The sequence below is a fragment of the Vipera berus genome (genome assembly GCF_964194415.1).
Source record: "Vipera berus genome assembly, chromosome: 5".
Taxonomy (NCBI): Eukaryota; Metazoa; Chordata; class Lepidosauria; order Squamata; family Viperidae; genus Vipera; species Vipera berus.
In genome coordinates, this window is record NC_138207.1 from 95,286,652 (window position 1) to 95,300,331 (window position 13,680).

Genomic DNA, 13,680 nt, shown 5'->3' on the forward strand with positions numbered 1-13,680 from the left:
CTTTGCAGGAAAGACAACTACATCAAATGCCTATTAAGTCTCTGATGAATTATAACATATAATGGTCTGGATTAGACAGAGGTACCAAACCACTGCAAGGATGTTAGGAAAATTTAAGTCTGAGGTAGAAGACTAGACCTGGGCTTCCCTTTCTTTGGGAAAAACTTTTTGTGTTAGCAATTTAAAATTGCTAACCTTTTCCTAATACTATGGGTAGCGATATTATGAGGATTTGAGTAGAGAAATCAGAATTCTGCATTGCTCGGTGCTTCATGCAGCTTCCTCTGCCCACAGGAATGGAAGACCTACCTTGTGCTTAAATTTGTTGGAATTCTTGTTCTCTTTCTTATTTAGATCAATGAAATAGTGAGTGATGCGTTCCTTTGACTTGGAGTCCATGTCCCACGAAATCTTGAAAGAATCACAAGTGATGTTGCTAATCTTGATGTTGTGAGGAACCGGGAGCTCTTCCATCTCAGCAATCCCGCTGTCTTGCGACTTGTTCCCTGCAGAGGTGTGGATAAAACGTAGCCCTGGTTAAGGGGAGCACGACTGGAGAGCACAGTTCAGCGTGCATTCCTCGGGGTTTTAGAGGCAATAGATCAGGGGTCTTCAAACGTGGCCCTTTTATGACTTGTGGACTTCAACTCCCAGAATTCCTCAGCCAGCGTATGCTGGCTGAGGAATTCTGGGAGTTGAAGTCCACAAGTCATAAAAGGGCCACGTTTGAAGACCCCTGCAATAGATACTGGTAGATGGGGTAAAGACCTAAGATTAAGTTGGTGAACATAAGATTTGCAAAAAACAACAACAAGATCAAGAGGTGGAGCCTTGTCTCCCTAGCAGACAACTTAGTTGCAAATTGGGGTTTCAAGGAGAGGCAGCAGCATATTACTTTTACTTACTTTTACTTTTATTAAATTTGTATACCGCCCTTCTCCTGAAGGACTCAGGGTGGTTAACAGGGCATATATAAGTAAGAATACAAAAATTAAAAAGGAATTAAACAAATGCCCAATTAAAAATTACAATAACAATAAAAACCCATTAAAAAACCCTAACGTCCCCCATCAGGCCAGACCAGCTTGTTCAAATAAGTGGGTCTTCAGACCGTGCCGGAAGGAGCGAAGGTCCGATGCCATCCGGAGCTCAACCAGTTCCATAACACCGGAGCGCCCACAGAGAAGGCCCTCCCCCTGGGGGGCCACCAGTCGACATTCCCTGACCGGAGGCACCCTGTGTCATGTCTCATAATTGGAATATTTTTAGCCAAGGCAACTATAGAACTGGACCAAGCAACTTAGTTCTGGACATTGGATAGGTTGGTAACTGGAGCTGGGCATTGTCACTGTTCCATGCCCCATAGCAGAGCATCTTGGGCCCGACTGCGACAGAGGAGGGCAGCGGCTGACTCAAAATGGGCAGCTGATGTGAGTTGTGAGTGATGCTTTTCAAATGGTGAAGCTTGGCTCACCCATCCGGTAAAACAATGTCCCATCTAACATTCAAAATACTGCCATCTTTTCTGGATTTCAGAACAGAGTATAAGGACCTGCCTCCGTTTCCCTATCTTTTAAGCAATCTAGGGGCTCTGACATGTTTCTTTTCTTTTTTTTATTGAAAAGCTTTACAAAATTTTAATAATAAACACCCCCCTCCCCATCAACCCTCCCCCCTTCCCTCCCCCCCCCCAGACTTCCCAAAGCAGAATACAGGGTATTACACATAGCAATCTTATGCAAACATATGCTAAATATCTATTACAACGTTAACAAACCTTCCACACTTTAACTCCCTTATAACAAAACTAAAGTAATTATAATAACACTTCTATAATTGTTAAGAATTATTCATATGCTATTTGAAACTTTTTAGTCCCATATTTGTTCTGAATATAATTAATCCATCTTTTCCATTCCAAAATATATTTTTCTTGTGACTGTTCTTTCAAATAGGACCCAGATTGTTGGGGGCAATTAAGCTGACTTTGTAATAATGCCGCTTGGGGTGTGTGTGAAAGCCCTAATAAGCAGGCATATACATAGAATGAAGGCTACTGCTAAGCTTGTAAGCCGCCCTGAGTCTTCGGAGAAGGGCGGGATATAAATGGAATTAAAAAAAATATGCTGAAACTTTTGCCATTTCAGCTACGTCCATTACTTTAAGTATCCATTGTTCTATTGTAGGTAAGTCTTCTTTCTTCCAATGTTGCGCCACCAACAGTCTGGCTGCTGTTATTAAGTGTAACATTAATTTAGTTTCTATAACAGTACAATCCGAAATAATCCCCAGTAAAAATAACTGTGGAGTAAATCTTATCTTTTTCTTAAAAACTTTCTGAAGAATCCACCATATTTTTATCCAAAAGGCTTTAACATTTTTACATGTCCACCATGTGCCCACTCATTTGGGAATGGTGGGAGGTCTTTCCACGCTACCAAGTATTGGGTCGAACCATGATGTTTCCTGGAGTCTAATATCACTTTAATTTCAAAATGTTCTTCCCCTTCTACCATAATGGGCTGTGGAGGGGGGGAGGCTTTTGCTGGCCTTAAGGGAAAGATTAGCTCCCACTTAAGCAGACTGCAATGAAACATAGGGTGGACTTCTCTTAATGGCTTTAGGAGTTCCAATTCCATTATTATTGGGTTAATTATGCATTTTATGAGGAACGGTCCTATGAATTTTGGCCCCAGCTTTTCTGAGGGCTGCAAAGACTTTAGGAATTTGGTTGAGAGATATACTTTTTTCCCTATTGTGAATGGTTTTGGTTCCATTCATTTTTTATCTGCCTGTGCTTTATAAGCTTCCCTCGCCTCATCCAAAGCTTTTCTAAGGTGTTTTGTAGCTGCTTAATCCACTCGTTCAGGGAGGGGATGGTGGGTTCATTGACAGGTAACTCAGGCATCAGGTTAAAACTCTGTCCTGTCGCCACCTGAAATGGGGTGTAACCAGTACTTAAATGCACTGCGTTGTTGTATGCCATTTCCGTGAAAGGTAGCAGCTCGGTCCAATTGTCTTGTTGGTAAATTATGAAGCACCTCAGGTATTGTTCTAGTACTGAGCTTGAACATTCTGTCCCACCATTCGTTTGCGGATGATAACTAGATGACAGGCCTTGACTGGTACCGAATAGGTCCAAAAATGCTCTCTAGAACTTTGAAGTAAACTGAGCCCACCTGTCTGATATAATGCGTTGTGGGGGCCCCATGCAGCTGGTAGATATGTAGTACAAACAATTTGGCCAAGGCTTTAGCGGTGGAAATTTTCTGGCAGGGTATGAAATGGACCTGTTTGGAAAATAAGTCTGTCACTACCCAAATGACAGTGTTTCCCACGCTCCTTGGCAGTTCTACTATAAAATCCATAGAGATCTCTCTCCAGGGTGCTAAAGGGCTGGCAACTGCTTGTAATAATCCCGGTGTTTTCCCCCTGTCTCCACTTAGCTGCTGCACAGACGGGGCAACTAGCCACATAGCTTTCAATGTCCTTTTTTATAGACAGCCACCAGAACTGCCTTTTGGTCAGATGGAGAGTTTTCACGAACCCGATGCCTGAGTTACCTATCAGATCCCGCCTAACGTAAGGACCTGCCTCCATTTCCCTACCAAGAAAGCAGAACTCTTGAAACTTGCATCATTTCAACTTTTATTGGCAGGTACAGACAGCAGGAAAGCTAAGCGGGATCTGAGAGCTTCCTGCCTGAATCAATAGGTTAAACCTGTGAAATATTAACCCCACCCGAACTGTCCATCTGGTCGGTTCAAATAGGCCAATCCATAGGTGACATTAAGCCATGGGAAACAAGTTGATAAGGCGCCTCTCTCAAGGTTTGCAGGTCTTTGCAGTTTCCTCCCTCTGCACCGAGATAAGGCAAATGGCCCCAAGGCATTCCATTCACACCCCAAAGAGGATACATCAAAGAAGATAGGGGAAGCGTGCACTACAAACACTACAAGCCCTTTTACCCCCCCTCCTCCCCCCCAGGACAATGGTAGAACCCGAGAGTTTAAGCACAGAGAATATAGAGAATGATACAATTGAGGGAATTATAAAATTAGGGTTCTGACACAGAGTTGCTATTATGTTGAATTTACCCTCTTGTCCCAAAGGTGCTTTTTCCAAAAGGCAACTCGACTTTCTTGGTTTTTTCCTTCACATTTCACTTTTTATCCAAGAAGCTTCTTCAGTTCTTCTGAAACTTCTTGGATGAGAAAAACCAAGAAAGTCCAGTTGCCTTTTGAAAAAAAAACCCACCTTTGGGACAGCCATGAACTGGATAATGGAGAATCTCCATATACAAATTTCTCTGGTTATTTACTTCCAGTTTGAGAGCCAAAAAACGTCTCTGACTCAAGGAACAAAGCTTTTTGATTAGACCACCTCTCCTTTCTTCAGAGCAGCTCAGTGGAAGAGACATTTGCTAAGTCTGAGCAACTGAACATATCAACGATCCATCTCATTCTTGTATGTGAAAACAAGCAAAGCAAAGGGTTGAACTCAACTTGGCACCTTTTTCCTACTAGCATTCTCCCCAAGCTTTCCAATTAATTATCAGTTAGGAGTATTCAAAAAGTTTCACTTGTCACTCATCCAAAAACATGAAGTGCTACATTCCACTCTAGAATAAACTTACATATTACAATATGATGTAATATTGGTTACCATGCAATTCTAGGTAGAGTGAGGATGAGGGTCAGACATAGCTAAGTAAGACCTAGGAAATGTGTTTCTTTGTACATAGATCATGAGCATTGATATGCACACTAGTACTTGCCATCAAGACCCACTTAATTGTTTTTCATGATTAAAGGTTTGTCATCATTGGGTAGGGCTTAATGGGCCAGTTCAAAGATAATCGAGAAAAAGCAGAGCCGAGCCACTGTGATTTTTAAAGTTACCCAGAGAGAATTATGAAGTAATTAAAGTCAGATAGAACATTTATTATTTAAAAAACAACTCTTTTGCTAATTTAAGTTCGACCTACTAATTGTCAGCCTGGGAAAAATGAGCACAAAAATTAATTGCAGATTTCGAATAGGGCTATTTCAAAGGTTCTTGAATTCTTACAAGCAGGAATATCAGCGTTTGATATTCGTAATCATGACTGGAATTCAGTCATGTAATTTGATCATGGAATCTCTTTACTGGACCTTGGAGAAAGCAGTTCTCCATTCTACCTGAAATTCTTCGCCAAATCTCAATATTTTTTTTCAGAAGAGTTGGACAACCACCTCACCTTTTCTTCAAGTGAGGACGCTTCCGGAAATATGGGAGGAATTTTTTAAAAAGCCCATGGCATAAAGACAGCTCAGGCACACAACCCTGGATACTTCTCAAAAGCAGCAACAATGATGGCAAATAATAATAATAATAATTATAATAATTTTATTTGTATACCGCCCTTCTCCCAAAGGACTCAGGGCAGTGAACAGGGCAATAAATACTAATACAAGAATACAAAAATTAAGAAAAGATTAAACAAAGTGCCCAATACCTTAAAACAATAAGTTAAAATACGTTAAAAGCAGTAATAAAACCCAAAACCCATCAGGCCAGGCCGGCTTGTTCAAACAAGTAGGTCTTAAGAATGGTGGGAAGGAGCGAAGGTCAGGCGCCGTCCAGAGCTCAACCGGTAAACGGTTCCACAAATCCGGCACACCCACAGAGAAGGCCCTCCCCCTGGGGGCTGCCAGACAGCATTCTCTGACCGGTGGCACCCTGAGGAGGCCCTCTCTGTGGGAGCGCACTGGGCGGAGGGAAGTTGATGCCGGCCACAGGTGCTCCCTAAGGTACTCTGGACCCATGTCATGTAGGGCTTTAAAGGTCATTACCAGCACCTTGAATCTCACATCAACAATTTTGTGGTGCTGCTCTATCAGACCAGAGATCTACTAGGTAACAGCCCTTATTAGCTCACCTTGAATGATCTGAAAAGCTAAGCAAGACCACACCTGGTTAATACTTGGATGAGAGACTGTCAGGAAACCGTCAGGCTAGATGAGGAAGTCCAAAGAGGAACCTAGGAGAAGACAATGAAAATGCCAAGAAATCAATCTGAGGATGTCCCTGAAGCCGCGAGGCCTGGAGCTCCGCTCTGAGCAGACTTTGTTCCATTGCAAGACGAGAACAGCCAGACAGTTTTCCAAAATCCTTGATACAAGAATTGGGATGTGCTTTACAAAGGGCCACAATCTGGCCAGAGTGAAGTCTTTGGGATCTTCCTTAACTATCCCAGAAATCAAGTACTTGTTGATTACACCTTTTCCCTTGAAATCAAAAGGTTTAAAAATATCTTGATCTTTAACTGAAGCTTGGCTTAATCACTTAAAAACCTGAGCTTTGGATCTCAAACATACCTAACATAAAAGATGTTATGTATCAGGAACAAGGTCCACCAGCAAATTAAAAAGAAAAAGGAAAGGAAGGCAGCATCTACTTCAGAAGACCTCCACAAACGAGGTGTTCACCTTGGTCAGGAAAGAGAATGGAGATGTCTCTATTCGAGCTTCTGTGACTTCAAAAAGTCCCTGCCTGGAGCTGTGCCTCAAGACAGGTCAAACCAAAATGGAAATGTACTTGCCTTACTGAAAAACAGAAAATAAATCTTATGAACAGGAGGAGAATAAAATAACACACCATGGTAAACTGTTGTCGAATGTGTGAAAGCATCTGACTTTTTTCCCCCTTTTGACTTTTTTGTTTTTAATTGTAATTGTCTGCTTCACTGCCATTTTGGTGTGGTTTGTAAACTGAATGCTCTTTCCAATGGAAATAAAATATTGTATTTTTAAGGCAATAAGCCACGGGCATCCTCAAGGGGGAATGAGAAAAGCCAACATGGCTATCGTGACTGTGGCATCCAGGCCCTGCCTCTATTTTAATGCAGGTGTGGCACCCTTTGAAAATGGACAGGGTCTCAGTTGCACAGCAGCTTCCCTTGTCTACCTTTTAACACTTCTGAAACACCCCCTTCCTCCTCTGAATCTAGTCCGCTGAAAGTGATGGACGCCTCACTTCCTGGTGGCCCTCCGAACTTGGAATGCATTTTTGCATCTTCTGCAGGGTTACAAGCCAGATCTCTTAGAGAGAGAGAGAGAGAGAGAGAGAGAGAGAGAGAGAGACAGAGAGAGAGAGAGAGAGAGAGAGAGAGACAGAGAGAGAGACAGAGAGAGAGAGAGAGAGACAGAGAGACAGAGAGAGACAGAGAGACAGAGAGAGAGACAGAGAGACAAAGAGACAGAGAGACAGAGAGACAGAGAGACAGAGAGAGAGACCCCTTCAGGCCTGGGCCACTGGTTGCAACACAGCTTTAAGCAATGGAGGAGCCCCAAATTGTCTCCAGAAGTGATAATAGCCATGATGGGGTAAGGAGATTACGGTTAAGTCCACGGAGATGCTGCTGTTATGGTCTTCCTGTTATAGAAATGGCTAGTAAATACTATTATGTAAAAGTAAAACGTTTTCATTGTATGTTATTACCTTATTCTACTCTGTCAAAAGGAGTCCGAAATCAATGCTTCTTCTTCTCCTTTCCCCTTTACTCTACACTTTTCCCTCTTCCTCCCATATTTTCTCATTATTTTCATTTTTCTTTATATTTCTGCATTTTATATTTTGATAAAGTAAAAAAAATACTTGAATGGAGATGCTGTAACAGTCATAAGTATGAAAAGTCACAAGCCACTTTTTTTTAGTGCCGTAGTAACTTTGAATAGTCGTTAAAAATGGTTGTATCTCAAGGACTAAACTACGGCATGGGAAGTGAGCATGAATTCTAGTCTTCACGAGCAATTTTAAGCGGACATGGCTTTCAAACCCCAAAGACTGATATATATAATCATCAGGGCAACTGATTTCAATTGTTCTATACCAAAATGAATTTCCTTAAATGCTAAATCTGCCTTGTTTATCTTTTAACTAATATTTACAAATTTAAGGCTGAGTTCCCAGCTGACACAATAGACTGAACAGTTTGAGGAACATATTTATCCCACGTAAGAAATACATTTCTTTCCCTCTCCATTTTCCTCTTAATGAAAGCTCTGTGTTTTTCATGGTCTGGTACTTTTGACGTCTGCCTTCTTCTTCCTTGGCTTAATGAGCCATTTCTTTGCTTATCACACACACACAAATCTAATTTGATTCATGCAAATGGCCATTTTAGCAACTAAAAGAAAACAGAATGCCTGAGATGGGACTTGATTTTTGTTTTTGTTTTTTCCCCAGAGGGAGCATTTATAACATTGATGGTTTTCCTGCCAACCTCACCAAAATAAGAAAGAAAGAAAGAAAGAAAGAAAGAAAGAAAGAAAGAAAGAAAGAAAGAAAGAAAGAAAGAAGAAAGAAAGAAAGAAAGAAATAAAGAAAGAAAGAAAGAAAGAAAGAAAGAAAGAAAGAAAGAAAGAAAGAAAGAAAGAAAGAAAGAAAAAGAAAATGTATCATCTTTGCAAAATCCTTCGCTCTTTTCCAGCTGAGGGCTAAAATAGACAATCTCTCAAGCTGGGCTGAACTAACTCCTTCCCATGGATAACATTTGAGACAGGTTTGTGGAGAGGCGCAGCCTTCCTCTGATCCCCTCCTATTTGTTTCTGGCCTTTCCACTTTTCCCTCACAAGGTGTGGGGCTCCCCGGCAGTCCTAAAAAGATTTGTTATGTATAGAGATGGGTGATCATGATAGCAGCAGCCACTGACATCACCAGGTGGCGCTGTACTGCGACAGGATTGGTTGGCCCGCAGACGGCGGGAAATTCAGATAAAGGGATTGGCCTTGGGTGTACCTGGCCAGGTATATAAGGGGGTCAGTCAGCCCTATTGTCCAGTTCAGTCTGACTACAATAAAGAGTTGACATGCTGCACTCATCTGCCTGGCGTTTTCCATGCGGTCCAGAACCCACGACACAATAGTGGCGACGAGGATGGGATCCTGCTTCATTTCAGAGCTGAAATCACTAGCTGATGCACTAGCTGAAGTCACTGGGACCAAGGGAAGAGATACCTCTCCCTAAGTCCATTCTAACAAAGCAGTATCTGCCAGATCAGACACAGCATGGCAAAATTCAGCCAGATCCGTGAATTCGACATCAGCCAGCCTGAACACTGGGAGTCGCATCTGGGACAGGTTGAAGGGTGCCTACTGGTTAACCGGATCAAGGAAGACCGGCATAAAGCGTCAGCTTTGCTGTGCCTCAGTGGACCAGACGTATACGATGTGGCTGTCGGGTTGTGTTCACTGGCGCACATCACATCCGTGTCGTACAAGGACCTCATGGACAAACTAAGTGGGCATTTTATGCCAAAAAGGTCTGAAATGTTCTGGTGGTTCCATTTTGCCCAGCGGATGCAGCTACCGGGCGAGGCGATGGCTAAATACATTGCGGCCGTGAGACAAGCCGCCCATCTTTGTAAGTTCCCCGATCTGGAAGACAGAATACGCGACCAGATCGTGCTGGGACTAAGGGACAACTGGCTGTGTCGAAAAATACTCGCAAAACTGTCCATGAGTCTGCAAGAGCTCCTGGATGAGGTAAGGGCCCATGAGGCATCCAGCGGCTCAGACCAGCCCACACACCAACCCAGCAGCAGCTCAGAAGGTACAGTCCACCAGGAGAGTGCTGTGTATGGCGGAAGCAGGGAAGCAGTCGAGGAGGAAGAAATTGATGCCGTACTTCAAAGGCTAGGAAAATACCTAATGCGGCGTGACAACGATGGAAGCCAGCGGAAGACCACGAAGGCCAACAAATTCACCAGTTGCAGCTGTAGCAGCTGCAGAGGAAACGTCCAAAAAATGTGCCAGCTGCAGAGGGAATCACCCAAGAGCAACCTGCAAGTTCCGAACCGCGAAGTGTCATTCCTGCGGCAAGATGGGACACATCCAAGCCGTCTGCCGAAATCGCAACCAGGACAGCCTGCATGAACTTCAATCTTTGGATCTGGCACTGGCTGAACAAATACTGGCTATCCAAGATCTACCAGAGTGTCATCTCCAGGTTAAGAACATTGCTGCCGGTACCACTGCAGACAGGGTCCTGAGCAGGATCTTAATGTGGGTAGTCTCAGGGTGGCAAGAGAAGAGTCCAGGCCCAGAGTTCCAGGCATACTTCACGAGGAGACATGAGTTGTCTTCTCATAAGGGATGCTTATTGTGGGATAGCAGGGTCATTATTCCAGAGAAATTGAGGGAGAAGGTTTTGCAGTCACTACACGAGGGACATCCTGGCATAGTCAGGATGAAGGCATTAGCACAGAGTTACGTGTGGTGGCCTGGCCTGGATAAAGTTATAGAGGAACAAGTAGCAGGGTGCTATGTTTGCCAAAGGTCCAGGCCAGAGCAACCGCACGTCCCTGTACACAAGTGGGAAGTAACACACACTCCCTGGTCCAGGGTACACATCGATTACGCTGGACCATTTCAAGGACAACTGTTTTTGGTGGTGGTAGATAGCTATTCCAAATGGCTAGAGGTAGTTCTGGTTGCGAGTATGACCACAGCAAAGACTGTCCAGGTGCTCAGGGGACTATTTGCCACGCATGGCCTGCCTGATATGTTAGTCTCAGATAACGGCCCACAATTCACATCTGCTGATTTCCAGGCTTTCACCAGGGCCAACTTGATTAGGCACATCACATCCACATCTTTCCACTCGTCATCCAACGGACAAGCAGAACGCATGGTGAGAACAACTAAGGACGTGTTGAGACGCATCATCAGTGGAGACTGGCACCAAAGGTTGGCTCAATTCCTTCTGGCACAACACACCACACCATGCACAACCACTGGCAAGAGTCCTGCAGAACTACGTTGGGGAAGACGGCTTATCACTAAGTTGGACAGACTCCACCCCGACAGAGTGGCCGCAGAGACAGAACAACCAAAACCCACCAGGGAACTAAACATTGGTGAAATGGTTTGGGCTAAGAACTATGGGCCGGGGCATCTGTGGATTCAGGGGGTGGTGGTTGACAAAACGGGGCCTTTATCATACATTGTAGAGGTGGAGGGAGGCCGCCAGGTCAGGTGATACATTGACCAATTGAGGAAGCGTGCTCCTGAAAAGCCACAAACCAATCAACCCCAGCAACCGGCAACAATGGGTCCGGGGAAGGAGGAGGATCTCACAGTCATCGAACAGTTGCCAGAGTGTTTTGGCAGGGCTGAGCAACAACAGGCACAGGCCCACCACGACAATGTGGTCATGAGGGCCCAGGGCCAGGACTCAACTACTGACTCTGCTGACCAAGCCGGGGAACAAAATATGAGACGGTCATTCAGGACTCATATGCCACCCACTTATCTAGAGGACTATGTAAGGTCTTGAGGGGGAGGTGTCTCAAAAGAAATAACTGTACAACAGTGTATTTGTTTTTGTGTTGTGTTGTTGTTTATTGTTTGTTCTTGGGGGAAGGGGTGTTATGTATATAGATAGGTGATCATGATAGCAGCAGCCACTGACACCACCAGGTGGTGCTGTACTGGGACAGGATTGGTTGGCCCGCCGGCAGCGGGAAATTCAGATAAAGGGATTGGCCTTGGGTGTACCTGGCCAGGTACAGTATATAAGGGGGTCAGTCAGCCCTATTGTACAGTTCAGTCTGACTACAATAAAGAGTTGACATGCTGCACTCATCTGCCTGGCGTTTTCCATGTGGTCCATGTGGTCCAGAACCCGCAACACAATAGATTAACCTAAAGGCTTCCTTCTCAGAGGCACAACAGGCCTGCATAATCCAATCCCACAGTCCGTAGGTGCCAATGTCTGAGTCACCCCCTTTGGAGAAAGCTGCAAGCAATTGTCTCTCCACCCTCTCCTCTCAGATCCTTGATTCACAAATGGCTAATTGTATAATTAAATTATTATCCATATGAGCAGTGACTAAAAAGGATCACAGTTGTCAAACACAATATTAGTTTCATGTTGTGCTAGTGGACTCCTACTCTTCATTACTTCCCGGCCTTGCAGAACAAACAGCCAAAGCCTCGTAAGATTTCAATTGCACAAAGAACAGTCCTTTGCAAACTGGCAGCTGTGGCCCATTTCTGACTCATTTTCTTGACTTGCAAGCCACATTGTCTTACACATCCCTCAATTCCAGCTTGACCTGTCAATAACTTTAAGACTTGGACAGTCACTTTTCTGAATACATATCCAACCCCCACTCATGCCAAGATGTTTTTCTCAAGAACATCTTGGGATGAAATGTTATGGATGTTATAGCACATCTCTACATGGAAACTTTGAAGAAGGCATGGCCAACTTCGGCCTCTTTAAGACCTGTGGACTTCAACATCCAGAATTCAACCCCACTCATAGGAAATTCTTGGAGCTGAAGTCCACAAGTCTTAAAATGGCCAAAGTTGGACACCTCTATTTTAAAAGGTGATGGTCGATAGTAATCAAGAGAAGTTAGCATGGACTAATTTCAAGTCGCTTTTGGTCAAACGGGTGGCTATAGAAATTTGATTAACAAACAAATACAATATCAAATAGATCAAACATGAACAACATCACATGTGTTATCTACCCACCAGTCTACTCCTGATTGACTTTTCCTTCAGTGCTTAACAGCAAAATGTAGATACAGCTATCTTTAACTGTTTATTCCAGCAAATTATAAATGGCAAGAAGGAGACAATGATCCTCAAGCCCATTCTTCACTCAGGGGTCAACCCATCAGAAAGTCAACTAAGCTCAGCAGGATACTACTGGATCTTTTGAGGTTGCACCTCCTTGAATTCCAGTGATCACTGGTCCTGGTGGGACAATAATAATTCTTTTCATAAATTTGGATCCATAAATTTGGGTCTGGGATTGAAGACCAAACAGAAGACCAATTGTTTTTCTCAAAGTCTTCTCTACAATATCCTATCAGACTACATTATTTAAGGTTGAGGTGTACAAGAAAGTAAAAGAATTCAGCCATGAAATTGATGGGAAGGGAATGTACAAAGACCCGTTTCAAAGACTATTCTTGGTCACTATTGAGAATATTGCTTAAAGTTGCATTCAAAGAGCTGGAGTTACATGTAAAAGAAACATGAATGCTAGCGGGTTTGGGGAATAAAAGCAAATTGTAAGATTATTTGCAATTAAACTAGGGTCTAATTTTACATTTAAAAATAGGTTTCAGGCCAATTCACATTAATAGTTACATGAATTAGGAGAAGATGCTTAGAAAGCTTCTATAAGCGTTTACTGCAAAGATAAATTGTTGCTGATTTTCCTATAGTTAAAAACCTCTAAAGGCAAAATGTATGACAAGATTCTGTTCTGCTAGTCTGGACCCTTGATTAACCTTCTCTAAACACACAGCAGACAGGACCGGATCTGGGGTAACAACAGCGCTATCATCTATAACTTCAGAATCTTCAAATAAAAATGTCGTCCCTGATTACAAAGGAAAACTAGCCTACTTCACTGGGGCTGTTGCAAAGATGACAGGGTGGGGACCATATTCACCCACTGTAGGTAAAATATCATTCCAAAATGTAATCAAAAAATAATTACCTAACAATATTTTAAAGTCCTTGAGGTGTTATGATGCCCTTCCACTTCCCTTGTATCAAAATGTTAATGCATACAAATATATAACCTCGAAGTAATAATATTTGACCCCTTGGTGATTTCACATTCCTGAGTTTTACTTACGAGCCTGTGACTGTTCATCAACTCTGTGGATTT

At 43.2% G+C, this 13,680-nt stretch overlaps 1 protein-coding gene across 1 annotated transcript in view; it reads right to left on the minus strand.

Annotated features, from left to right (window-relative positions):
* The window catches only part of PHYHIPL (phytanoyl-CoA 2-hydroxylase interacting protein like), a gene marked incomplete at both ends in the record, with an annotated part of 46,507 nt that overhangs the window by 12,505 nt on the left and 20,322 nt on the right, over nucleotides 1-13,680 (minus strand). The window contains one exon of the mRNA XM_081328729.1: nucleotides 310-506. Coding sequence (XP_081184855.1) covers nucleotides 310-506 — 197 coding nt within the window. The remainder of the gene's footprint in view (nucleotides 1-309; nucleotides 507-13,680) is intronic.